The sequence below is a fragment of the Anomaloglossus baeobatrachus genome, chromosome 5 (assembly GCF_048569485.1).
Source record: "Anomaloglossus baeobatrachus isolate aAnoBae1 chromosome 5, aAnoBae1.hap1, whole genome shotgun sequence".
NCBI lineage: Eukaryota > Metazoa > Chordata > Amphibia > Anura > Aromobatidae > Anomaloglossus > Anomaloglossus baeobatrachus.
The window spans coordinates 65,105,891-65,132,679 of record NC_134357.1 but is presented as its reverse complement, the minus strand read 5'-3'; the positions used below and the strand labels follow the sequence as shown (position 1 = coordinate 65,132,679).

Sequence of the window (26,789 nt, the reverse complement as noted above, 5' to 3'; positions counted from 1 at the left end):
GTCCCATTGAAGAGGACGCAGGTGAAACTGCGCGAAAGGAACTGCTTCCATTGCTGCCACCATCTTCCCCAGGAAGTGCATGAGGCGCCTCAAGGGGTGTGACCGACCTTGAAGGAGAGATTGTACCCCTGTCTGTAGTGAACGCTGTTTGTCCAGCGGAAGCTTCACTATCGCTGGAAGAGTATGAAACTCCATGCCAAGATATGTCAGTGATTGGACCGGTGTCAGATTTGACTTTGGAAAATTGATGATCCACCCGAAACTCTGGAGAATCTCCAGAGTAACGTTGAGGCTGTGTTGGCATGCCTCTTGAGAGGGTGCCTTGACCAGCAGATCGTCTAAGTAAGGTATCACTGAGTGACCCTGAGAGTGGAGGACCGCAACTACTGTAGCCATGACCTTGGTGAAAACCCTTGGGGCTGTCGCCAGGCCGAACGGCAGTGCCGCGAACTGAAGGTGTTCGTCTCCTATGGCGAAGCGCAAGAAGCGCTGATGCTCTGGAGCAATTGGTACGTGGAGATAAGCATCCTTGATATCGATCGATGCTAGGAAATCTCCTTGGGACATTGAGGCGATGACGGAGCGGAGGGATTCCATCCGGAACCGCCTGGTCCTTACGTGTTTGTTGAGCAGTTTTAGGTCCAAAACAGGACGGAAGGACCCGTCCTTCTTTGGAACCACAAACAGGTTGGAGTAGAAACCGTGACCCTGTTGCTGAAGAGGAACCGGGACCACCACTCCTTCTGCCTTCAGAATGCCCACCGCCTGCAGAAGAGCCTCGGCTCGCTCGGGAGGTGGAGATGTTCTGAAGAATCGAGTCGGAGGACGAGAGCTGAACTCTATCCTGTAACCGTGAGACAAAATGTCTCTCACCCAACGGTCTTTTACTTGTGGCAGACAGGTGTCGCAAAAGCGGGAGAGCCTGCCACCGACCGAGGATGCGGTGTGAGGAGGCCGTAAGTCATGAGGAAGCCGCCTTGGTAGCGGCACCTCCGGCGGTCTTTTTAGGGCGTGATTTAGACCGCCATGCGTCGGAGTTCCTCTGATCCTTCTGAGGCCTTTTGGACGAGGAGAATTGGGACCTGCCCGTACCCCGAAAGGACCGAAACCTCGACTGTCCCCTCCTCTGTTGGGGTGTTTTTGGTTTGGCCTGGGGTAAGGATGTTTCCTTTCCCTTGGATTGTTTGATGATTTCATCCAATCTCTCACCAAACAAACGGTCGCCAGAAAATGGCAATCCAGTTAAGCACTTTTTGGAAGCCGAATCTGCCTTCCATTCCCGCAGCCACAAGGCCCTGCGTATTGCCACCGAATTGACGGCTGCAACCGCCGTACGGGTCGCAGAGTCCAGGACAGCATTAATAGCGTAGGACGCAAATGCCGACGTTTGAGAGGTTATGGACGCCACCTGCGGCGCAGACGTACGTGTGAGTGCGTCAATTTGCGCCTGACCAGCTGAGATAGCTTGGAGTGCCCATACGGCTGCGAATGCTGGAGCAAAAGACGCGCCGATAGCTTCATAGATGGATTTCAACCAGAGCTCCATCTGTCTGTCAGTGGCATCCTTGAGTGAAGCTCCATCTTCCACTGCAACTATGGATCTAGCCGCCAGTCTGGAGATTGGAGGATCCACCTTGGGACACTGAGTCCAGCCCTTGACCACGTCAGGGGGGAAAGGGTAACGTGTATCCTTAAGGCGCTTGGAAAAACGCTTATCTGGACAAGCTCGGTGTTTCTGGACTGCCTCTCTGAAGTCAGAGTGGTCCAGAAACATACTCCTTGTACGCTTGGGAAACCTGAAACGGAATTTCTCCTGCTGAGAGGCTGACTCCTCCACTGGAGGAGCCGAGGGAGAAAAATCCAACATTTGCTGTATGGACGCGATAAGATCATTCACTATGGCGTCACCATCAGGAGTATCAAGGTTGAGAGCGGCCTCAGGATCAGAATCCTGATCAGCTACCTCCGCTTCATCTTCTGAGACCCTGAACAATGTGATGAGGTCGAGTGAGCAATACAGGAGGGTATATAGCCACAAATCAACAGTGCACCATACAGTGTAAAGTATAGACTATAATGATATAAACTATAAATACACTTCTGCACTAGTGGGGCCAGCACCACAGGTGCTGCTTACCGCCTGCGCAAAGCGTTTGTGTGGGCACCAGAATTCCTGCCTGGGTCTCTTTGAGCTTGTCTCTACTCTCCAGCGTTAGCAGAGCTGAGAGGAATGGCTGCCAGCGTCCTGGGGAGAGGAGGGAGCCGTGGACGTGACCCAGAAAAGTGCGGGAACTGGTGCCCCACTGTGCAGAGTGAGGGGGGTGGAGTATGCAAAGCATGCTCCAGCCCTCAGTGCTGCCGACCTGTACAGCGTCCCGCCCTTCCCCTGACTGGCAGGGCTGGGGGCGGGAAGAAAGACACAAACACACTCAGCGACGCTGAAGTGTATAGTGGCACAAATGCAGCCAGCGCTGCTGTCCCCGGTGCACTAGCACACCCAGCAATGCTGGAGTGTTGCTGTGCGCAGTCCCCACGGGGACACAGAGTACCTCCAAGTAGCAGGGCCATGTCCCTGAACGATACTCGGCTCCTATCCAGCAGGGTCCTCAGGAGCTGTGGATGGAGCACGGTCTCCTGTGCCTGGAGACCGATGGGATCCCACTTCACCCAGAGCCCTAATTGAGGGATGGGGAAGGAAAGCAGCATGTGGGCTCCAGCCTCCGTACCCGCAATGGATACCTCAACCTTAACAACACCGCCGACAAGAGTGGGGTGAGAAGGGAGCATGCTGGGGGCCCTGTTATGGGCCCTCTTTTCTTCCATCCGACATAGTCAGCAGCTGCTGCTGACTAAGCTGTGGAGCTATGCGTGGATGTCTGACCTCCTTCGCACAAAGCATAAAAACTGATGAGCCCGTAGCAGTACGGGGGGTGTATAGGCTGAAGGGGAGGGGCGTTACACTTTTAGTGTAATACTTTGTGTGGCCTCCGGAGGCATAGCTATACACCCCAATTGTCTGGGTCTCCCAATTAGGAGCGACAAAGAAAGAAGAGGTGCCACCAGGTAGGAGGCAGTTCTCAAAGATCCTATCCAGTGGCCACAAAGTACATACTTGGACAATGGACTAGGCAACGGCACCAACTCGAGCCAACACCAAAGGCTCATTCACCTCCGACTGCCCACTTCTTGATTTTCCAGTTTTCTGTCCAGTCCCAAGAGCAGTAAACCAAAAATCTCCATCATGGTGTCCATCACTTTACCAGAAAAATACGGCAATTGAAACCAAGCAGTTTATTCCAGCAAATATTGACAGAGGGTCCACAGAAGCCAAAGCCCAGTACATAGAAGTAATGATATATTAGCCAGAAATATGCATTACCTTGATCAGGGCCCGCTTGGTGAGTTTCTGGTTCACCTCAGGTTTATTCATGATGTTCTTGGCTCGGTTGGCATATTCCAGAGTGCTCACAGTTTCCTATTGGGGGAAAGAGTGAAATTAAACTTAAGTTTATAAAAAAAAAAAAAAAAAAAAACCCCTATTTTTCTACTTTAGTATACAGCAAAAGAAGGGAATTTTGTTTACTTACCGTAAATTCCTGTTCTTCTAGCTCCTATTGGGAGACCCAGACAATTGGGTGTATAGCTTCTGCCTCCGGAGGCCACACAAAGTATTACACTTTAAAAAGTGTAACCCCTCCCCTCTGCCTATACACCCTCCCGTGCATCACGGGCTCCTCAGTTTTGGTGCAAAAGCAGGAAGGAGGAAACTTATAAATTGGTCTGGGGTAAATTCAATCCGAAGGATGTTCGGAGAACTGAAGACCATGAACCATAAGAACAATTCTACATGAACAACATGTGTACACAAAAGAACAACAGCCCGAAGGGAACAGGGGCGGGTGCTGGGTCTCCCAATAGGAGCTAGAAGAAGGGAATTTTGTTTACTTACCGTAAATTCCTTTTCTTCTAGCTCCAATTGGGAGACCCAGACAATTGGGTGTATAGCTATGCCTCCGGAGGCCACACAAAGTATTACACTAAAAGTGTAAAGCCCCTCCCCTTCTGCCTATACACCCCCCGTGCTCACGGGCTCCTCAGTTTTGGTGTAAAAGCAAGAAGGAGGAAAAAATTATAATTGGTTTAAAGTAACTTCAATCCGAAGAAATATCGGAGAACTGAAACCATTCAACATGAACAACATGTGTACACAAACAACAGGGGCGGGTGCTGGGTCTCCCAATTGGAGCTAGAAGAAAAGGAATTTACGGTAAGTAAACAAAATTCCCTTCTTTGTCGCTCCATTGGGAGACCCAGACAATTGGGACATCCAAAAGCAGTCCCTGGGTGGGTATATAATACCTCATAATAGAGCCGTAACCGGCTCCGTCCTACAGGTGGGCAACCGCCGCCTGAAGGACTAGCCTACCTAGGCTGGCATCTGCCGAAGCATAGGTATGCACCTGATAGTGTTTCGTGAAAGTGTGCAGGCTCGACCAGGTAGCCGCCTGACACACCTGCTGAGCCGTAGCCTGGTGCCGCAAAGCCCAGGACGCTCCCACGGCCCTGGTAGAATGGGCCTTCAGCCCAGAGGGAACCGGAAGCCCGGAGGAACGATAAGCCTCGAGAATTGGTTCCTTGATCCACCGAGCCAGGGTTGACTTGGAAGCTTGTGTCCCTTTACGCTGGCCAGCGACAAGGACAAAGAGTGCATCCGAGCGGCGCAGGGGCGCCGTACGAGAAATGTAGAATCTGAGTGCTCTCACCAGATCTAACAAGTGCAAATCCTTTTCACATTGGTGAACTGGATGAGGACAAAAAGAGGGTAAGGAGATATCCTGATTGAGATGAAAGGGGGATACCACCTTAGGGAGAAATTCCGGAACCGGACGCAGCACCACCTTGTCCTGGTGAAACACCAGGAAGGGGGCTTTGCATGACAGCGCTGCTAGCTCAGACACTCTCCGAAGCGAAGTGACTGCTACTAGGAAAACCACTTTCTGCGAAAGGCGTGAGAGAGAGATATCCCTCATTGGCTCGAACGGTGGTTTCTGAAGAACCATCAGCACCCTGTTCAGATCCCAGGGTTCTAACGGACGCTTGTAAGGAGGTACGATGTGACAAACACCCTGCAGGAACGTGCAAACCTGTGGAAGTCTGGCTAGGCGCTTCTGAAAAAAGACAGAGAGCGCAGAGACTTGTCCCTTAAGGGAGCCTAGTGACAAACCCTTTTCTAATCCGGATTGGAGGAAGGACAGAAAAGTGGGCAAGGTAAACGGCCAGGGAGAAACACCCTGAGCAGAGCACCACGACAGGAAAATTTTCCACGTCCTGTGGTAGATCTTGGCGGACGTTGGTTTCCTAGCCTGTCTCATGGTGGCAATGACCTCTTGAGATTATCCTGAAGACGCTAGGATCCAGGACTCAATGGCCACACAGTCAGGTTCAGGGCCGCAGAATTCAGATGGAAAAACGGCCCTTGAGACAGCAAGTCTGGTCGGTCTGGTAGTACCCACGGTTGGCCGACCGTGAGATGCCACAGAGCCGGGTACCACGACCTCCTCGGCCAGTCTGGAGCGACGAGGATGGCGCGGCGGCAGTCGGCCCTGATCTTGCGTAACACTCTGGGCAACAGTGCCAGAGGAGGAAACACATAAGGGAGTTGAAACTGCGACCAATCCTGAACTAAGGCGTCTGCCGCCAGAGCTCTGTGATCTTGAGACCGTGCCATGAACGTCGGGACCTTGTTGTTGTGCCGGGACGCCATTAGGTCAACATCCGGCAAGCCCCAGCGGCAACAGATCTCCTGAAACACGTCCGGGTGAAGGGACCATTCCCCTGCATCCATGCCCTGGCGACTGAGAAAGTCTGCTTCCCAGTTTTCTACGCCCGGGATGTGAACTGCGGATATGGTCGAGGCTGTGGCTTCCACCCACAGCAGAATCCGCCGAACTTCCTGGAAGGCTTGCCGACTGCGTGTCCCGCCTTGGTGGTTGATGTATGCCACCGCTGTGGAGTTGTCCGACTGAATTCGGATCTGTTTGCCTTCCAGCCACGGCTGGAACGCTTTTAGGGCAAGATACACTGCCCTTATCTCCAGAACATTGATCTGAAGGGAGGACTCTGGCTGAGTCCAGGTACCCTGAGCCCTGTGGTGGAGAAAAACCGCTCCCCACCCTGACAGGCTCGCGTCCGTCGTGACCACAGCCCAGGATGGGGGCAGGAAGGATTTCCCCTCCGACAGAAGTGGGAAGAAGCCACCACTGAAGGGAAGCTTTGGCTGCCCGAGAAAGGGAGACGTTCCTGTCGAGGGACGTCGACTTCCTGTCCCATTTGCGGAGAATGTCCCATTGAAGTGGGCGCAGATGAAACTGCGCAAAAGGAACTGCCTCCATTGCTGCCATCATCTTCCCTAGGAAGTGCATGAGGCGCCTCAGGGGGTGTGACTGACCATGAAGGAGAGATTGCACCCCTGTTTGTAGTGAACGCTGTTTGGTCAGCGGAAGCTTCACTATCGCTGAGAGAGTATGAAACTCCATGCCAAGATATGTCAGTGATTGGGCCGGTGTCAGATTTGACTTTGGAAAATTGATGATCCACCCGAAACTCTGGAGAGTTTCCAGAGCAATGTTCAGGCTGTGTTGGCATGCCCCTTGAGAGGGTGCCTTGACAAGTAGATCGTCTAAGTAAGGGATCACCGAGTGTCCCTGAGAGTGTAGGATTGCTACCACTGTTGCCATGACCTTGGTGAAGACCCGTGGGGCTGTTGCCAGGCCAAAAGGTAGTGCCACGAACTGAAGGTGTTCGTCCCCTATGGCGAAGCACAGGAAGCGCTGATGCTCTGGTGCAATCGGAACGTGGAGATAAGCATCTTTGATGTCTATTGATGCCAGGAAATCTCCTTGGGACATTGAGGCGATGACGGAGCGGAGCGATTCCATCCGGAACCGCCTGGTTTTCACATGCTTGTTGAGCAGCTTTAGGTCCAGAACGGGAAGGAAGGATCCGTCCTTTTTTGGCACCACGAACAAGTTGGAGTAAAAACCGTGACCCCGTTGCTGAAGAGGGACCGGGATCACCACTCCTTCCTCCTTCAGGGTGCCCACCGCCTGCATAAGAGCCTCGGCTCTGTCGGGGGGGTGGAGATGTTCTGAAGAAACGAGTCGGAGGACGAGAGTTGAACTCTATCCTGTAACCGTGAGATAGAATGTCTCTCACCCATCGGTCTTTTACTTGTGGCAGCCAGGCGTCGCAAAAGCGGGAGAGCCTGCCACCGACCGAGGATGCGGTTTGAGGAGGCCGAAAGTCATGCGGAGGCCGCTTTGGGAGCGGTTCCTCCGGCGGTCTTCTTAGGACGCGACTTAGACCGCCATGCATCGGAGTTCCTCTGATCTTTCTGAGGCCTTTTGGATAAGGAAAGAAGGGAATTTTGTTACTTACCATAAATTCCTTTTCTTCTAGCTCCTATTGGGAGACCCAGACGATTGGGTGTATAGTACTGCCTCCGGAGGTCACACAAAGCATTACACTAAAAAGTGTAAGGCCCCTCCCCTTCTGGCTATACACCCCCCGTGGGATCACGGGCTGATCAGTTTTAGTGCTAAAGCAAGAAGGAGGAAAGCCAATAACTGGTTTAAACAAATTCACTCCGAAGTAACATCGGAGAACTGAAAACCATTCAACATGAACAACATGTGTACCCGAAAACAACCAAAAATCCCGAAGGACAACAGGGCGGGTGCTGGGTCTCCCAATAGGAGCTAGAAGAAAAGGAATTTACGGTAAGTAACAAAATTCCCTTCTTCTTCGGCGCTCCATTGGGAGACCCAGACGATTGGGACGTCCAAAAGCTGTCCCTGGGTGGGTAAAGAAATACCTCATGTTAGAGCTGCAAAGACAGCCCTCCCCTACGGGGAGGCAACTGCCGCCTGCAGGACTCTTCTACCTAGGCTGGCGTCCGCCGAAGCATAGGTATGCACCTGATAATGTTTGGTGAAAGTGTGCAGACTCGACCAGGTAGCTGCCTGGCACACCTGTTGAGCCGTAGCCTGGTGTCGTAATGCCCAGGACGCACCCACGGCTCTGGTAGAATGGGCCTTCAGCCCTGATGGAACCGGAAGCCCAGCAGAACGGTAGGCTTCAAGAATTGGTTCTTTGATCCATCGAGCCAGGGTGGCTTTGGAAGCCTGCGACCCTTTGCGCTTACCAGCGACAAGGACAAAGAGTGCATCCGAGCGGCGCAGGGGCGCCGTGCGGGAAATGTAGATTCTGAGTGCTCTCACCAGATCCAACAAATGTAAATCCTTTTCATACCGATGAACTGCATGCGGATAAAAGGAAGGCAAGGAGATATCCTGATTAAGATGAAAAGAGGATACCACCTTAGGGAGAAACTCCTGAATAGGGCGCAGCACTACCTTGTCCTGGTGGAACACCAGGAAAGGAGCTTTGGATGACAGCGCTGCTAGTTCAGACACTCTCCGAAGAGACGTGACCGCTACCAGAAAGGCCACTTTCTGTGAGAGTCGAGAAAGTGACACATCCCTCAGAGGCTCGAAGGGCGGCTTCTGGAGAGCAACAAGGACCTTGTTTAGATCCCACGGATCTAACGGCCGCCTGTACGGAGGGACGATATGACAAACCCCCTGCAGGAACGTGCGCAACTGAGAAAGTCGTGCTAGACGCTTCTGAAAAAACACGGATAGTGCCGAGACTTGCCCTTTAAAGGGAGCCGAGCGACAAGCCCTTTTCCAACCCAGATTGCAGGAAGGAAAGAACAACAGGTAACGCGAATGGCCAGGGGGATACTCCTTGTGCAGAGCACCAGGATAAGAAAACCTTCCACGTTCTGTGGTAGATTTTAGCAGAAGTGGACTTCCTAGCCTGTCTCATGGTGGCCACGACCCCTTGGGGTAATCCTGAAGACGCTAGGATCCAGGACTCAATGGCCACACAGTCAGGTTCAGGGCCGCAGAATTCCGATGGAAAAACGGCCCTTGGGACAGTAAGTCTGGACGGTCTGGTAGTGCCCACGGTTGGCCGACCGTGAGATGCCACAGATCCGGGTACCACGACCTCCTCGGCCAGTCTGGGGCGACGAGTATGACGCGGCCGCAATCGGATCTGATCTTGCGTAACACTCTGGGCAAGAGTGCCAGAGGTGGAAACACATAAGGGAGCCGGAACTGCGACCAATCTTGCACTAAGGCGTCTGCCGCCAGAGCTCTGTGATCGCGAGACCGCGCTATGAAGGTCGGGACCTTGTTGTTGTGCCGAGACGCCATTAGGTCGACGTCCGGCACCCCCCAGCGGCGGCAGATTTCCTGAAACACGTCCGGGTGAAGGGACCATTCCCCTGCGTCCATACCCTGGCGACTGAGGAAGTCTGCTTCCCAGTTTTCTACGCCGGGGATGTGAACCGCTGATATGGTGGATGCTCTTTCCTCCACCCACATCAGAATCCGCCTGACTTCCTGGAAGGCTTGCCGACTGCGTGTCCCTCCTTGGTGGTTGATGTATGCCACCGCTGTGGAGTTGTCCGACTGAATTCGGATCTGCTTTCCTTCCAGCCACTGCTGGAAGGCTAGTAGGGCAAGATACACTGCCCTGATTTCCAGAACATTGATCTGAAGGGTGGACTCCTGCTGAGTCCACGTCCCTTGAGCCCTGTGGTGGAGAAAAACTGCTCCCCACCCTGACAGACTCGCGTCTGTCGTGACCACTGCCCAGGATGGGGGTAGGAAGGATCTTCCCTGTGATAATGAGGTGGGAAGAAGCCACCATTGCAGAGAGTCCTTGGCCGTCTGAGAAAGGGAGACTTTCCTGTCTAGGGAAGTTGTCTTCCCGTCCCATTGGCGGAGAATGTCCCATTGAAGTGGGCGCAGATGAAACTGCGCGAACGGGACTGCCTCCATTGCTGCCACCATCTTCCCTAGGAAGTGCATGAGGCGCCTTAAGGGGTGCGACTGACCCTGAAGGAGAGATTGTACCCCTGTCTGTAGTGACCGCTGCTTGTCCAGCGGAAGCTTCACTATCGCTGAGAGAGTATGAAACTCCATGCCAAGATACGTTATTGATTGAGTCGGTGACAGATTTGACTTTGAAAAGTTGATGATCCACCCGAAAGTCTGGAGAGTCTCCAGCGCAACATTCAGGCTGAGTTGGCATGCCTCTTGAGAGGGTGCTTTGACAAGTAGATCGTCTAAGTAAGGGATCACCGAATGTCCCTGAGAATGCAAGACTGCTACCACTGCCGCCATGACCTTGGTGAAAACCCGTGGGGCTGTCGCCAGACCAAATGGCAGAGCTACGAACTGGAGATGGTCGTCTCCTATCACGAAACGTAGAAAACGTTGGTGCTCTGTAGCAATCGGCACGTGGAGATAAGCATCTTTGATGTCTATTGATGCAAGGAAATCTCCTTGAGACATTGAGGCAATGACTGAGCGGAGGGATTCCATCCGGAACCGTCTGGCGTTCACATGCTTGTTGAGCAGCTTTAGGTCCAGAACAGGACGAAACGAGCCGTCCTTTTTTGGAACCACAAAGAGATTGGAGTAAAAACCTTGCCCTTGTTCCTGCAGAGGAACAGGGATCACCACTCCTTCTGCTTTTAGTGAGCACACCGCCTGCAGAAGGGCATCTGCTCGGTCGGGATGTGGGGAGGTTCTGAAGAACCGAGGCGGAGGACGAGAACTGAACTCTATCCTGTACCCGTGAGACAAAATGTCTGTTACCCACCGGTCTTTGACCTGTGGCAGCCAAATGTCGCAAAAGCGGGAGAGCCTGCCACCGACCGAGGATGCGGAGGGAGGAGGCCGAAAGTCATGAGGCAGCCGCCTTGGAAGCGGTTCCTCCGGTTGCTTTCTTGGGGCGTGAGTGAGCCCGCCAGGAATCTGAGCTCCTTTGCTCCTTCTGAGTCCCTTTGGACGAGGAGAATTGGGTCTTGCCGGAGCCTCGAAAGGACCGAAACCTCGACTGCCACTTCCTCTGTTGAGGTTTGCTTGATCTGGGCTGGGGTAAGGAGGAGTCTTTACCCTTGGATTGTTTAATGATTTCAGCCAATTGTTCACCAAACAGTCTATCTACAGATAGTGGCAAGCTGGTTAAACATTTTTTGGAAGCAGAATCCGCTTTCCATTCCTTTAACCACAAGGCTCTGCGCAAAACCACAGAGTTGGCAGACGCCATTGAGGTACGGCTTGTAGAGTCCAGGACAGCGTTGATAGCGTAAGTCGCAAACGCAGACATTTGCGAGGTTAGGGACGCTACTCGCGGCACTGCTGGACGAATGATAGAGTCCACCTGTGCCAGACCAGCTGAAATAGCTTGGAGTGCCCACACGGCCGCGAATGCTGGAGCAAACGACGCGCCGATAGCTTCATAGACAGATTTCAACCAAAGGTCCATCTGTCTGTCGTTGGCATCTTTAAGTGAAGCCCCGTCTTCCACTGCAACTATGGATCTAGCCGCAAGCCTGGAGATTGGGGGGTCCACCTTTGGACACTGGGTCCAGCGTTTGACCACGTCAGGGGGAAAGGGATAACGTGTATCTTTAAGACGTTTGGAGAAACGCTTGTCTGGGTAAGCATGGTGTCTCTGGACTAATTCTCTGAAGTCAGCGTGGTACAGAAAAGTACTCAGTTTACGCTTGGGATACCTGAAATGGAACTTCTCCTGCTGTGCAGCTGCCTCCTCTGCAGAAGGGGCAGGGGGAGAAATTTCCAATAGACTATTGATGGCCGCTATAAGGTCATTTACCATGGCGTCACCATCAGGAGTATCCAGATTGAGAGCGGTTTCAGGATTAGACTCCTGATCACCCTCCTCTGTCTCATCATGTAGAGACTCCTCTCGCTGAGACCCTGATCCGCGTGATGACGTGGAGGGTCTCTCCCAGCGAGCTCGCTTAGGCTGCCTGGGACTGTCATCTGAATCAGAGCCGTCAGGCTGAGATGCCTGGGACCCCCTTGAAGCACGGATTAACTCCAACTGAGGGGGACCGGGGAACGTTGCCGCAGCAGTGTCCATGGTCTGAGTAACTGGCCTGCAAGGTTTCTAGGATCTTTGTCATAGTGACAGACATCTTGTCAGCAAAGACTGCAAACTCTGTCCCAGTCACCGGGACAGGGTTCACCGGCGACTCTGCCTGGGCCACTACCACCATAGACTCCGGCTGACGAAGTGGCACAGGGACCGAACATTGCACACAATGGGGGTCATTGTAACCTGCCGGTAGATCAGCCCCACAAGCGGCACAAGCAGCGCTTACAGCCTGTGTCTTGGCACCCTTGCGTTTTGCGGATGACATGTTGTCGTCTCCTCAGAGCAAGATAGGGTATACAGCCAAGAAGCGACCTTACAGTGCAATATATATATATATATATGGTATAGAGAAAAAAATACACCAATATAACACTGTGGCACTAGTGGGGCCAGCACTAAAGTGCTGCTTAACGCGGGTGTGTGGTCGCCAGAAATCCCTTGTCTGGGTCTCCCAGAGCCTGTGTCCGTTCTCCAGCCAAACTGCATGTAGGAATGGCTGCCGGCGTCCTATGGAGAGGGGCGGGCCCTGGGCGTGTGCAGACAAAGAGCGGGAAACCTGCGTCCCACTGTGCTCAGTGAGAGGGCTGGAGCATGTAAATAAGACTCCAGCCCTCGGCGCTGATTAATCGTACAGCGTCTCTCCCTTGCCCTGATTGACAGGGTGGGGGCGGGAACGAAGCGGAGCTAGGCCGCAGAAGCCGGGGACTAAATTTATAAGCGACGCCGTCGTAAAAGCACGGTCGGCGCTAAGTCCCCGGCGCACTACAAGTCGCAGCCGCGCCGCCGCTCCAGGGGCGGCCGGCGCGGCAGTCCCCAATACATAAAGTCACTCAGAAAAACTGCAGTGACTGTAACCCCAGCGCGCAGCGCTACTGTCCCCGGCGCACTAGCACACCCAGCAAGTCTGGAATGTGCGCGGCCTGTTTGGGACACAGAGTACCTGAATGTCGCAGGGCCTTGTCCCTGAACGGTACCCAGCTCCGTATCCAGCAGGTTCCATGGGTCTGTGGATGGAGCCCGGCCTCAGGGCTTGGGGGCCGGTAAGATCCCACTTCCTCAGAGCCCCTGAGGGGGATGGGGAAGGAAAACAGCATGTGGGCTCCAGCCTCCGAACCCGCAATGGGTACCTCAACCTTAACAAACACCGCCGACATAAAGTGGGGTGAGAAGGGAGCATGCTGGGGGCCCTAGTATGGGCCCTCTTTTCTTCCATCCGACATAGTCAGCAGCTGCTGCTGACTAAACAGTGGAGCTATGCGTGGATGTCTGACCTCCTTCGCACAAAGCAGAAAACTGGTCAGCCCGTGATCCCACGGGGGGTGTATAGCCAGAAGGGGAGGGGCCTTACACTTTTTAGTGTAATGCTTTGTGTGGCCTCCGGAGGCAGTACTATACACCCAATCGTCTGGGTCTCCCAATGGAGCGCCGAAGAAATTGAGATCTGCCCGCGGTCCGAAAGGACCGAAACCTCGATTGTACCTTCCGTGGTTGAGGTCTGTTTGGTTTGGACTGGGGTAAGGATGAATCCTTTCCCTTGGATTGTTTAATGATTTCATCCAATCGCTCACCAAACAAGTGGTCGCCAGCCAATGGCAAACCGGTTAAGAACTTTTTGGAAGCAGAGTCTGCCTTCCATTCACGTAGCCACATGGCCCTGCGGAGTACCACCGAGTTGGCGGATGCCACCGCCGTACGGCTCGCAGAGTCCAGGATAGCATTAATGGCGTAGGACGCAAACGCCGACGCCTGATTGGTTAAGGACACCACTTGCGGGGCAGATGTACGTGTTACTGCATTAATCTGCGCCTGACAAGCTGAGATAGCTTGGAGTGCCCATACGGCGGCGAATGCTGGGGCAAAAGACGCGCCTATAGCTTCATAGATGGATTTCAACCATAGTTCCATCTGTCTGTCAGTGGCATCTTTGAGTGAAGCCCCATCTTCTACTGCAACTATGGATCTAGCCGCCAGTCTGGAGATTGGAGGATCCACCTTAGGACACTGAGTCCAGCCCTTGACAACCTCGGGGGGGGAAGGGATAACGTGTGTCCTTAAGACACTTGGAAAAACGCTTGTCTGGACAGTCTCGGTTTTTCTGGATTGCCTCTCTGAAGTCAGAGTGATCCAGAAACATATTTAATGTACGCTTTGGAAACCTGAAACGGAATTTCTCCTGAGAAGCAGACTCCTCAACTGTAGGAGCTGGGGGAGAAATATCCAACACCTGATTGATGGTCGCTATAAGGTCATTCACTACTGCGTCACCTTCAGGCGTATCTAGGTTGAGAGCGGCTTCAGGATCAGAATCCTGATCTGATACCTCCGCTTCATCTTCCAGAGAGTCCCCCTGCAGGGACCCTGAACAGTGTGATGAGGTGGAGGGATTTTCCCAGCGACCCCGCTTGGTCGGCCTGGGACTGCGGTCCGTGTCAGAGACCTCACCCCGGGACCCATGGGTCACCCCAGGGGCACTTTGCTGATCCAATTGAGGGGGACCAGGGGTCAAGGATTGGATAGAGCCCGGGGCCTGAATCACCGGTCTGGACTGCAATGCTTCCAGTATTTTAGCAGACCATTTATCCATAGTCTCAGACAGTTTGTCAGCAAAGGCTGCAAACTCCGTCCCTGTCACCTGGGCAGTGGTAGCAGGTGGATCCACCTGGGCCACCAGTCGCAGAGGCTCCGGCTGAGTAAGTGCCACAGGGGCCGAGCATTGCACACAATGAGGGTCAGTGGAACCTGCCGGTAGTACAGCTGTACATGAGGTACAAGTTGCAAAGTACGCCTGTGCTTTGGCACCCTTGCTTTTTGCAGATGACATGTTGTCTCCTCTGAGAACAACCAGGAGATATGATATATTAGGATATTATATAATATATATATATATATATATATATATATATATATATATATATATATATATATATATATATATATATATATATATATATATATATATATATATATATATATATATATATATATATATATATATATATATATATATATATATATATATATATATATATATATATATATATATATATATATACACATATATATATATACACATATATATATATATACATATACATATATATATATACATATATATACACATATATACACACACATATATACACACACATATATACACACACATATATACACACACATATATACACACACATATATACACACACATATATACACACACATATATACACACACATATATACACACATAGGTACTCAGTGGGGCGAGCACCATAGGTGCTGCTTACCGACCGCTCAAAGCAGTTGTGTGGTCACCGGATTCCCTGCCTGGGTCTCCCTGTGTTGTCTCTCCTCTCCAGCGTCTGAATCGCTGACAGGAATGGCTGCCGGCGTTCTGTGGGGAGGAGGAGATCGTGGGCGTGCCCAAGAAAAGTGCGGGAATCCAGTGCCCCACTGTACTGAGTGAGGGGGGAGGAGGATACTAATGTATGCTCCAGCCCTCCGCTGACGATCCGTGCAGCGTCCCGCCCCTTCCCTGACTGGCAGGCCTGTGGGCGGGAATAAACGACACTAGGCCGCAGAAGCCGGGGACTAAAGTTATAAGCGCGGCCGGCAATAAGCGCGGCAGTCCCCCGGCGCACAAACACACCCAGCAGTGCTGGAAAGTGTCTGGCACAAGGGCTCCATGTCCGGCGCACTAACACACCCAGCAGTGCTGTAATGTGTCTGGCACCAGCGCTCCATGCGCGGTCCCCCACGGGGACACAGAGTACCTCATAGTAGCAGGGCCTTGTCCCTGACGATACTCAGCTCCTATCCTGCAGATTCCCAGGGGCTGCGGAGGGAGCACGGTCTCATGTGCCTGGAGACCGATCCTGGATCCCACTTCACCCAGAGCCCTAAGGGATGGGGAAGGAAAACCGCATGTGGCTCCTGCCTGTGTACCCGCAATGGGTACCTCAACTTTAACAACACCGCCGACAAAGTGGGGTGAGAAGGGAGCATGTTATGGGCCCTCTTTTCTTCCATCCGACCTGGTCAGCAGCTGCTGCCGACCAAGCTGTGGAGCTATGCGTGGATGTCTGCCTCCTTCGCACAAAGCATAAAAACTGAGGAGCCCGTGAGCACGGGGGGTGTATAGGCAGAAGGGGAGGGGCTTTACACTTTTAGTGTAATACTTTGTGTGGCCTCCGGAGGCATAGCTATACACCCAATTGTCTGGGTCTCCCAATGGAGCGACAAAGAAAAGGAATTTACGGTAAGTAGACAAAATTCCCTTCTTTGTCGCTCCATTGGGAGACCCAGACAATTGGGACGTCCAAAAGCAGTCCCTGGGTGGGTAAAAGAATACCTCAATAACAGAGCCGAAAAACGACCCCTTCCTACAGGTGGGCAACCGCCGCCTGAAGGACTCGCCTACCTAGACTGGCATCTGCCGAAGCATAGGTATGCACTTGATAGTGTTTTGTGAAGGTGTGCAGACTAGACCAGGTAGCTGCCTGACACACCTGCTGAGCCGTAGCCCTTAACACCATGTTAAGGTCCCAGGGTTCCAGCGGACGCTTGTAAGGTGGAACTATGTGGCAAACTCCCTGCAGGAACGTGCAGACCTGCGGAAGCCTTGCCAGGCACTTTTGAAAAAATACTGAGAGCGCTGATACTTGTCCCTTGAGAGAGCCGAGTGACAAACCCTTGTCCATTCCGGATTGAAGGAATGAAAGAAAAATGGGTAAGGCAAAAGGCCAGGGAGTAAACCCTTATCAGAGCACCAGGACAAGAAGATCCGCCACGACCTGTAATAGATCTTGGCGGACGTTGGTTTCCTGGCCTGTCTCATAGTGGCAATGACATCCTGAGATAAACCCGACAACGCTAGGAACCAGGACTCAATGGCCACACAGTCAGGTTGAGGGCCGCAGAATTCAGATGGAAAAACGGCCCTTGTGACAGCAGGTCTGTGCGGTCTGGAAGCGCCCACGGCTGACCCACCGTGAGATGCCACAGATCCGGGTACCACGACCGCCTTGGCCAATCTGGAGCGACGAGAATGGCGCGACGACAGTCGGATCTGATCTTGCGTAACACTCTGGGCAACATCGCCAGAGGAGGAAGCACATAAGGGAGTCGAAACTGCGACCAATCCTGAACTATCGCGTCCGCCGCCAGAGCTCTGTGACCTTGAGACCGTGCCATGAAGGCCGGGACCTTGTTGTTGTGCCGTGACGCCATGAGATCGACGTCCGGCGTTCCCCAGCGGCGACAGATCTCTTGAAACACGTCTGGGTGAAGAGACCATTCCCCCGCATCCATGCCCTGACGACTGAGAAAGTCTGCTTCCCAGTTTTCTACGCCCGGGATGTGAACTGCGGAGATGGTGGAGGCTGTGGCCTCCGCCCACAGCAGAATCCGCCGGAGTTCCTGGAAGGCTTGACGGCTGCGCGTGCCGCCCAGGTGGTTGATGTACGCGACCGCCGTGGCGTTGTCCGACTGTATGCGGATCTGCCTGCCCTCCAGCCACCGATGGAACGCCTTTAGGGCTAGATACACTGCCCTTATCTCCAGAACATTGATCTGAAGGGAAGACTATCGGAGTCCAGGTTCCCTGAGCCCTGCGGTGGAGAAAAACCGCTCCCCACCCTGACAGGCTCGCGTCCGTCGTGACCACAGCCCAGGATGGGGGCAGGAAGGATTTTCCCTGCGATAGAGAAGTGGGAAGAAGCCACCACTGAAGAGAGGTTTTGGCTGTAAGGAAAAGCAAGACGTTCCTGTCGAGGGACGTCGACCTCCTGTCCCATTTGCGGAGAATGTCCCATTGGCGTGGGCGCAGCTGGAACTGCGCGAAGGGCACTGCCTCCATTGCTGCCACCATCTTCCCCAGGAAGTGCATGAGGCGCCTCAAGGGGTGTGACTGACCCCGAAGAAGGGATTGCACCCCTGTCTGCAGCGAAAGCTGTTTGTCCAGCGGTAGCTTGACTACCGCTGAGTGAGTATGAAACTCAATCCCGAGGTAAGTCAGTGATTGGGTCGGTGTCAACTTGGACTTTGGGAAGTTGATGATCCACCCTAACTGCTGGAGAGTCTCCAGAGCGACGGTCAGGCTGTGTTGACACGCCACCCGGGAGGGAGCCCTGACTAGGAGATCGTCTAAGTAAGGGATCACCGAGTGGCCCTGAGAGTGTAGGATCGCCACAACGGATGCCATGACCTTGTGAAGACCCGTGGGGCTGTCGCCAGGCCGAAAGACAGTGCCACGAACTGAAGGTGTTCGTCCCCGATGGCGAAACGCAGGAAGCGTCCTCGGGTGCGATGGACCTTGATCTCGATCGATGCTAGGAAGTCTCCTTGTGACATCGAAGCGATGACCGAGCGGAGAGATTCCATCCGGAACCGTCTGGTTCTCACGTGTCTGTTGAGCAGTTTGAGGTCCAGAACGGGACGGAATGATCCGTCTTTCTTTGGCACCACGAACAAGTTGGAGTAGAAGCCGTGACCACGTTCCTGAGGGGGAACGGGAATAGAAGAAACGAGTCGGAGGACGAGAGCTGAACTCTATCCTGTAACCGTGAGACAGAATGTCTCTCACCCATCGGTCTTGGACATGTGGCCACCAGGCGACCGACCGAGGATGCGGTTCGGGGAGGCCGAAAGTCATGAGGAGGCCGCCTTGGAGGCATTGCCTCCGGCGGTTTTTTGGGGGGCGTGACTTAGACCGCCACGCATAAGAGTTCCTCTGGCCCTTCTCTGGCCTGTTGGACGAGGAGGATTGGGACTTGGCTGAGGGCCGAAAGGACCGAAACCTCGGTTGTATTTTCCGTTGCTGAGGTCTCTTCGGTTTGGACTGGGGTAAGGACGAGTCCTTTCCCTTGGATTCCTTAATAATTTCATCCAATCGTTCGCCAAACAATCTGTCGCCAGAAAACGGCAAACCGGTTAAGAACTTCTTGGAAGCAGAGTCTGCCTTCCATTCGCGTAGCCACATAGCCCTGCGGACTGCCACCGAATTAGCGGATGCTACCGCTGGACGGCTAGCAGAGTCCAGGACGGCGTTCATGGCGTAGGACGAAAAAGCCGACGCCTGAGAAGTCAAAGACGCAACTTGCGGAGCAGAGGTACGTGTGACCGCATTAATCTCAGACAGACAAGCTGAGATAGCTTGGAGTGCCCACACGGCTGCAAAGGCCGGGGCAAAAGACGCGCCTGTGGCTTCATAGATGGATTTCACCAGGAGCTCTATCTGCCTGTCAGTGGCATCCTTGAGCGATGAGCCATCTGCAACTGATACTACAGATCTAGCCGCCAGTCTAGAGACTGGAGGATCCACCTTGGGACATTGAGCCCAACCCTTAACTACGTCAGAGGGGAAGGGGTAACGCGTGTCATTAAGGCGCTTAGTAGAGCGCTTGTCCGGAAATGCTCTATGCTTCTGGACAGCATCTCTGAAGTTAGAGTGATCGAAAAACGCACTCCGTGTACGTTTGGGAAACCTAAACTGGTGTTTCTCCTGCTGCGAAGCCGACTCCTCTATAGGTGGAGTTGGGGGAGAAAGATCTAGCACCTGGTTGATGGACGCTATAAGGTCATTTACTATGGCGTCCCCTTCAGGTGTATCAAGATTGAGGGCAACGTCAGGGTCAGAGCCCTGAGCTGCGACGTCCGCCTCATCCTCCAGAGAGTCCTCAAGCTGAGACCTCGAGCAGCGTGAGGAAGTCGGGGAAGATTCCCAGCGAGCCCGCTTAGCCGGTCTGGGACTGTGGTCCGTGCCGGGTCCTCCACGTGAGACCTAGGGGCCACCCCGGGAGCACGCTGCGGCGCAGACCGAGAGGGGCCTGGAGGCGATGATCCGACAGTGCCCGGGGCCTGTGTAAGGACCGGTCTGGACTGCAAGGCTTCTAGTAGCTTGGCAGACCATTTGTCCATAGACTGAGCCATGGATTGTGAAAGCGACTCAGAGTTTCTCAGCAAAAACTGCAAACTCTGTCCCTGCCGCCTGGACAGGGGAAGCAGGAGGGTCTGCCTGAGCCGAGGGGCCCACTAGTGACCGAGGCTCCGGCTGAGCAAGTGCAACAGGGGTCGAGCATTGCTCACAGTGAGGGTAGGTGGAACCCGCAGGTAACATAGCCCCACAAGAGGTACAGGTTGCAAAGAAGGGAATTTTGTTACTTACCGTAAATTCCTTTTCTTCTAGCTCCTATTGGGAGACCCAGACGATTGGTGTATAGCACTGCCTCCGGAGGCCACACAAAGCATTACACTAAAAAGTGTAAGGCCCCTCCCCTTCTGGCTATACACCCCCAGTGGGATCACTGGCTCACCAGTTTTAGTGCAAAAGCAAGAAGGAGGAAAGCCAATAACTGGTTTAAACAAATTCACTCCGAAGTAACGTCGGAGAACTGAAAACCGTTCAACATGAACAACATGTGTACCCGAAAAACAACCAAAAATCCCGAAGGACAACAGGGCGGGTGCTGGGTCTCCCAATAGGAGCTAGAAGAAAAGGAATTTACGGTAAGTAACAAAATTCCCTTCTTCTTCGGCGCTCCATTGGGAGACCCAGACGATTGGGACGTCCAAAAGCTGTCCCTGGGTGGGTAAAGAAATACCTCATGTTAGAGCTGCAAAGACAGCCCTCCCCTACGGGGAGGCAACTGCCGCCTGCAGGACTCTTCTACCTAGGCTGGCGTCCGCCGAAGCATAGGTATGCACCTGATAATGTTTGGTGAAAGTGTGCAGACTCGACCAGGTAGCTGCCTGGCACACCTGTTGAGCCGTAGCCTGGTGTCGTAATGCCCAGGACGCACCCACGGCTCTGGCAGAATGGGCCTTCAGCCCTGATGGAACCGGAAGCCCAGCAGAACGGTAGGCTTCAAGAATTGGTTCTTTTGAAAAGAGGATACCACCTTAGGGAGAAACTCCTGAATGGGGCGCAGCACTACCTTGTCCTGGTGGAACACCAGGAAAGGAGCTTTGGATGACAGCGCTGCTAGTTCAGACACTCTCCGAAGAGACGTGACCGCTACCAGAAATGCCACTTTCTGTGAGAGTCGAGAAAGTGACACATCCCTCAGGGGCTCGAAAGGCGGCTTCTGGAGAGCAACAAGGACCTTGTTTAGATCCCACGGATCTAACGGCCTCCTGTACGGAGGTACGATATGACACACCCCCTGCAGGAACGTGCGCAACTTAGAAAGTCGCGCTAGACGCTTCTGAAAAAACACGGATAGTGCCGAGACTTGCCCTTTAAGGGAGCCGAGCGACAAGCCCTTTTCCAACCCAGATTGCAGGAAGGAAAGAAAGACAGGTAACACGAATGGCCAGGGGGATACTCCTTGTGCAGAGCACCAGGATAAGAATATCTTCCACGTTCTGTGGTAGATCTTAGCAGACGTGGGCTTCCTAGCCTGTCTCATGGTGGCAACGACCCCTTGGGATAATCCTGAAGACGCTAGGATCCAGGACTCAATGGCCACACAGTCAGGTTCAGGGCCGCAGAATTCCGATGGAAAAACGGCCTTTGGGACAGTAAGTCTGGTCGGTCTGGTAGTGCCCACGGTTGGCCGACCGTGAGATGCCACAGATCCGGGTACCACGACCTCCACGGCCAGTCTGGGGCGACGAGTATGACGCGGCCGCAAACGGATCTGATCTTGCATAACACTCTGGGCAAGAGTGCCAGAGGTGGAAACACATAAGGGAGCCGGAACTGCGACCAATCTTGCACTAAGGCGTCTGCCGCTAGAGCTCTTTGATCGCGAGACCGCGCTATGAAGGTCGGGACCTTGTTGTTGTGCAGAGACGCCATTAGGTCGACGTCCGGCACCCCCCAGCTGCGGCAGATTTCCTGAAACACGTCCGGGTGAAGGGACCATTCCCCTGCATCCATGCCCTGGCGACTGAGGAAGTCTGCTTCCCAGTTTTCTACGCCCGGGATGTGAACTGCGGATATGGTGGATGCTCTTTCCTCCACCCACATCAGAATCCACCTGACTTCCTGGAAGGCTTGCCGACTGCGTGTCCCTCCTTGGTGGTTGATGTATGCCACCGCTGTGGAGTTGTCCGACTGAATTCGGATCTGCTTTCCTTCCAGCCACTGCTGGAAGGCTAATAGGGCAAGATACACTGCCCTGATTTCCAGAACATTGATCTGAAGGGTGGACTCCTGCTGAGTCCACGTCCCTTGAGCCCTGTGGTGGAGAAAAACTGCTCCCCACCCTGACAGACTCGCGTCTGTCGTGACCACTGCCCAGGATGGGGGCAGGAATGATCTTCCCTGTGATAATGAGGTGGGAAGAAGCCACCATTGCAGAGAGTCCTTGGTCATCTGAGAAAGGGAGACTGTCCTGTCTAGGGAAGTTGTCTTCCCGTCCCATTGGCGGAGAATGTCCCATTGAAGTGGGCGCAGATGAAACTGCGCGAACGGGACTGCCTCCATTGCTGCCACCATCTTCCCTAGGAAGTGCATGAGGCGCCTTAAGGGGTGCGACTGACCCTGAAGGAGAGACTGCACCCCTGTCTGTAGTGACCGCTGCTTGTCCAGCGGAAGCTTCACTATCGCTGAGAGAGTATGAAACTCCATGCCAAGATACGTTAGTGATTGAGTCGGTGCCAGGTTTGACTTTGAAAAGTTGATGATCCACCCGAAAGTCTGGAGAGTCTCCAGCGCAACATTCAGGCTGTGTTGGCATGCCTCTTGAGAGGGTGCTTTGACAAGTAGATCGTCTAAGTAAGGAATCACCGAATGTCCCTGAGAATGCAAGACTGCTACCACTGCCGCCATGACCTTGGTGAAAACCCGTGGGGCTGTCGCCAGACCAAATGGCAGAGCTACGAACTGGAGATGGTCGTCTCCCATCACGAAACGTAAAAAAAAACGTTGGTGCTCTGTAGCAATCGGCACGTGGAGATAAGCATCTTTGATGTCTATTGAGGCAAGGAAGTCTCCTTGAGACATTGAGGCAACGACAGAGCGGAGGGTTTCCATCCGGAACCGTCTGGCGTGCACATGTTTGTTGAGCAGCTTTAGATCCAGAACAGGACGGAACGAGCCGTCCTTTTTTGGAACCACAAAGAGATTGGAGTAAAACCCTCGCCCTTGTTCCTGAGGCGGTACAGGAACCACTACTCCTTCCGCTCTTAGGGAGTCCACCGCCTGCAGCAGGGCATCTGCTCGGTCTGGATGTGGGGAGGTTCTGAAGAACCGAGCTGGAGGACGAGAACTGAACTCGATTCTGTACCCGCGAGACAAAATGTTTGTCACCCACCGGTCTTTGACCTGTGACATCCAAATGTCGGAAAAGCGGGAGAGCCTGCCCCCGACCGGAGATGCGGAGGGGGGGGGCTGGAAGTCATGAGGTAGCCGCTTTGGAAGCGGTTCCTCCATTTGCTTTCTTGGGGCGTGCGTGAGCCCGCCAGGAATCTGAGACTCTTTGCGTCCTCTGAGTCCCTTTGGACGAGGAGAATTGTGCCTTGCCCGAACCTCGAAAGGACTGAAACCTCTGCTGCCATTTTTTCTGCTGAGGTTTGCTTGATCTGGGCTGGGGTAAGGAAGAGTCTTTACCCTTGGACTGTTTAATGATGTCAGCCAATGGCTCGCCAAACAGTCTATCTCTAGATAAAGGCAAGCTGGTTAAACATTTTTTGGAACCAGCATCTGCTTTCCAGTCCTTTAACCACAAGGCTCTGCGCAAAACTACCGAATTGGCGGACGCCATTGAGGTGCGGCTGGTAGATTCTAGGACCGCATTGATAGCGTAAGACGCAAACGCAGACATCTGCGAGGTAAGGGACGCCACTTGCGGCACCGCTGGATGTATGATAGCATCCACTTTTGCTAAACCAGCTGAAATAGCTTGGAGTGCCCATACGGCTGCGAATGCTGGAGCAAACGACGCGCCGATAGCTTCATAGACAGATTTTAACCAAAGGTCCATCTGTCTGTCATTGGCATCCTTAAGTGAAGCGCCATCCTCCACTGCAACTATGGATCTAGCTGCAAGTTTGGAAATCGGGGGGTCTACTTTTGGACACTGGGTCCAGCGCTTGACCACATCAGGGGGGAAAGGAAAACGTGTATCCTTAGAACGTTTAGAGAAACGCCTTTCTGGATGAGCGTCGTGTTTCTGGATTGACTCTCTGAAGTCAGAGTGATCCAAGAAAGCACTCAATTTACGCTTGGGATAGAGGAAACGAAACTTCTCCTGCTCTGCAGCTGCCTCCTCTGCAGAAGGAGCTGGGGGAGAAATATCCAACAGTCTATTGATGGCTGAGATAAGCTCGTTTACCATGGCGTCCCCATCCGGGGTATCCAGATTGAGAGGGGTTCCAGGATAAGACTCCTGATCACTCTCTTCAGACGCATCACAGGGCGACTGATTGCGCTGAGACCCTGAGCAGTGTGATGACGTTGAGGGTCTTTCCCAGCGAGCTCGCTTAGGGTGGCTGGGGCTATCATCTGAGTCATAATACTCAGCCTGGGAAGCCGGGGACCCCCTTGCAGTCTGGATTAATTCCAACTGAGGGGGATTAGAGGACAGAGACCTCGCCGTGTCCATAGACTGAGCCCCAGTCATGGATTGCAAAGTTTCAAGGATTTTTGCCATAGTCACAGACATTCCATCAGCAAAAACTGCAAAGTCTGTCCCTGACACCGGGGCAGGACTTACAAGCGTCTCAGCCTGGGTCACTACCCCTCCGGACTCCGGCTGGCGAAGCAGCACCGGATCTGAGCATTGCACACAATGGGGGTCTTTGGAACCTGCTGGTAGAGCAGCCCCACATGCAGCACACGCAGTGTACACAGCCCTAGCCTTGGCAGCCTTGCGTTTTGTGGATGACATGTTGCTGCCTCCTCAGAGCGATCTGGGGTATCCAGCCAGGAAGCGACCTCACAGTGCAAGAAATAAATAAATATATATATCTGGTGACACAGTACACCAATACACACTGAGGCACTAGAGGGGCCAGCTGAAATGCCGCTTACCGCCCGCTTAAGAGCGGGCGTGTGGTCGCCAAAAGCCCCCTAGTCCAGGTCTCCCAGAGCCTTGCGTCCTTCCTCTAGCCAGACTGCATGTAATGGCTGCCGGCGTCCTGGGAGAGGAGGGGGGGCGGGCCCTGGGCGTTCCTGGCTAAGAGCGGGAAGCCTGCTTCCCTCTGTGCCTAGTGAGAGGGCTGGAGCATGTAAATCAGGCTCCAGCCCTCGTCGCTGCTGCGAAACAGCGTCTCTCCCCTACCCTGATTGACAGGGTGGGGGCGGGAACGAAGCGGAGCTAGGCCGCAAAAGCCGGGGACTGGATTTATAAACGCCGCCGCCGTAAAAGCGCGGTCGGCGTGTCCCCGGCGCACTACAAGTCACAGCAGCGCCGCCGGTCCAGTGGGGGTCGGCGCTGCGTTCCCACAACACAAAAGTCCCCCAGTAAACTGCAGGAACACCAACTCAATCGTTACGGTCCCCGGCGCACTACAACACCCAGCCAGCCCGGAGTGTGTCTGTGCCTGCCGGGGACACAGAGTACCTGTATGATGCAGGGCCATGTCCCTGATTGTACTCCTGCTCCATATCCATCAGGTTCAACTGGGTCTGTGGATGGAGCCCGGCGTCAGAGCTTAGAGGCCGGCAGGATCCCACTTCCACAGAGCCCTACAAGGGGATGTGGAAGGAAAACAGCATGTGGGGCTCCAGGCCCTGTACCAGCAATAGGTACCTCAACCTTACAACACCATCCACGGGTGAGAAGGGAGCATGCTGGGGGCCCTATATGGGCCCTCTTTTCTTCCATCCGAAATAGTCAGCAGCTACTGCTGACTAAAATCTGTGGAGCTATGCGTGGATGTCTGACCTCCTTCGCACAAAGCTTGAAAACTGGAGAACCCGTGATACCACGGGGGGGGTATAGCCAGAAGGGGAGGGGCCTTGCACTTTTTAGTGTAGTGCTTTGTGTGGCCTCCGGAGGGCAGTAGCTATACCCCAATCGTCTGGGTCTCCCAATAGAGCGCTGAAGAAAGGGATAACGTGTATCCTTAAGACGTTTGGAGAAACGCTTATCTGGATAAGCATGATGTTTCTGGACTGATTCTCTGAAGTCAGAGTGGTCCAGAAAAGTACTCAATTTACGCTTAGGATACCGGAAATGGAACTTCTCCTGCTGTGCAGCTGCCTCCTCTGCTGAAGGGGCTGGGGGAGAAATATCCAACAGTCTATTGATGGCCGCTATAAGGTCATTTACCATAGCGTCACCATCAGGGGTATCTAGATTGAGAGCGGTGTCAGGATTAGATTCCTGATCACCCACCTCTGTCTCCTCATACAGAGCCTCGTCTCGCTGAGACCCTGACCAGTGTGATGACGGCGAGGGTCTTTCCCAGCGAGCCCGCTTAGGCTGCCTGGGACTGTCATCCGAGTCAGTCTTCAGCCTGTGATGCCTGGGACCCCCTTGAAGTACGGATTAGTTCCAACTGAGGGGGACCGGGGAGCACAGACACAGCAGTGTCCATGGTCTGAGAAACTGGCCTGGACTGCAAGGTTTCCAGGATTTTTGTCATAGTCACAGACATCTTATCAGCAAAAACTGCAAATTCTGTCCCCGTCACCGGGGCAGGGTTCACAGGCGTCTCTGCCTGGGCCACTACTACCATAGACTCTGGCTGCCGAAGTGGCACAGGGATTGAACATTGCACACAATGGGGGTCATTGGAACCTGCCGGTAGATTAGCCCCACATGCGGCACAAGCAGTGCATACCACCTGTGCCTTGGCACC

The 26,789-nt window shown here is 53.5% G+C and overlaps 1 protein-coding gene across 2 annotated transcripts in view; it reads right to left on the bottom strand.

The window, feature by feature from the left end:
- The window catches only part of KIF11 (kinesin family member 11), a 124,467-nt gene that overhangs the window by 38,404 nt on the left and 59,274 nt on the right, over positions 1–26,789 (bottom strand). For both annotated transcript variants that reach the window (XM_075348569.1, XM_075348568.1), the window contains exon 10: positions 3,380–3,475. In XM_075348569.1, coding sequence (XP_075204684.1) covers positions 3,380–3,475 — 96 coding nt within the window. The remainder of the gene's footprint in view (positions 1–3,379; positions 3,476–26,789) is intronic.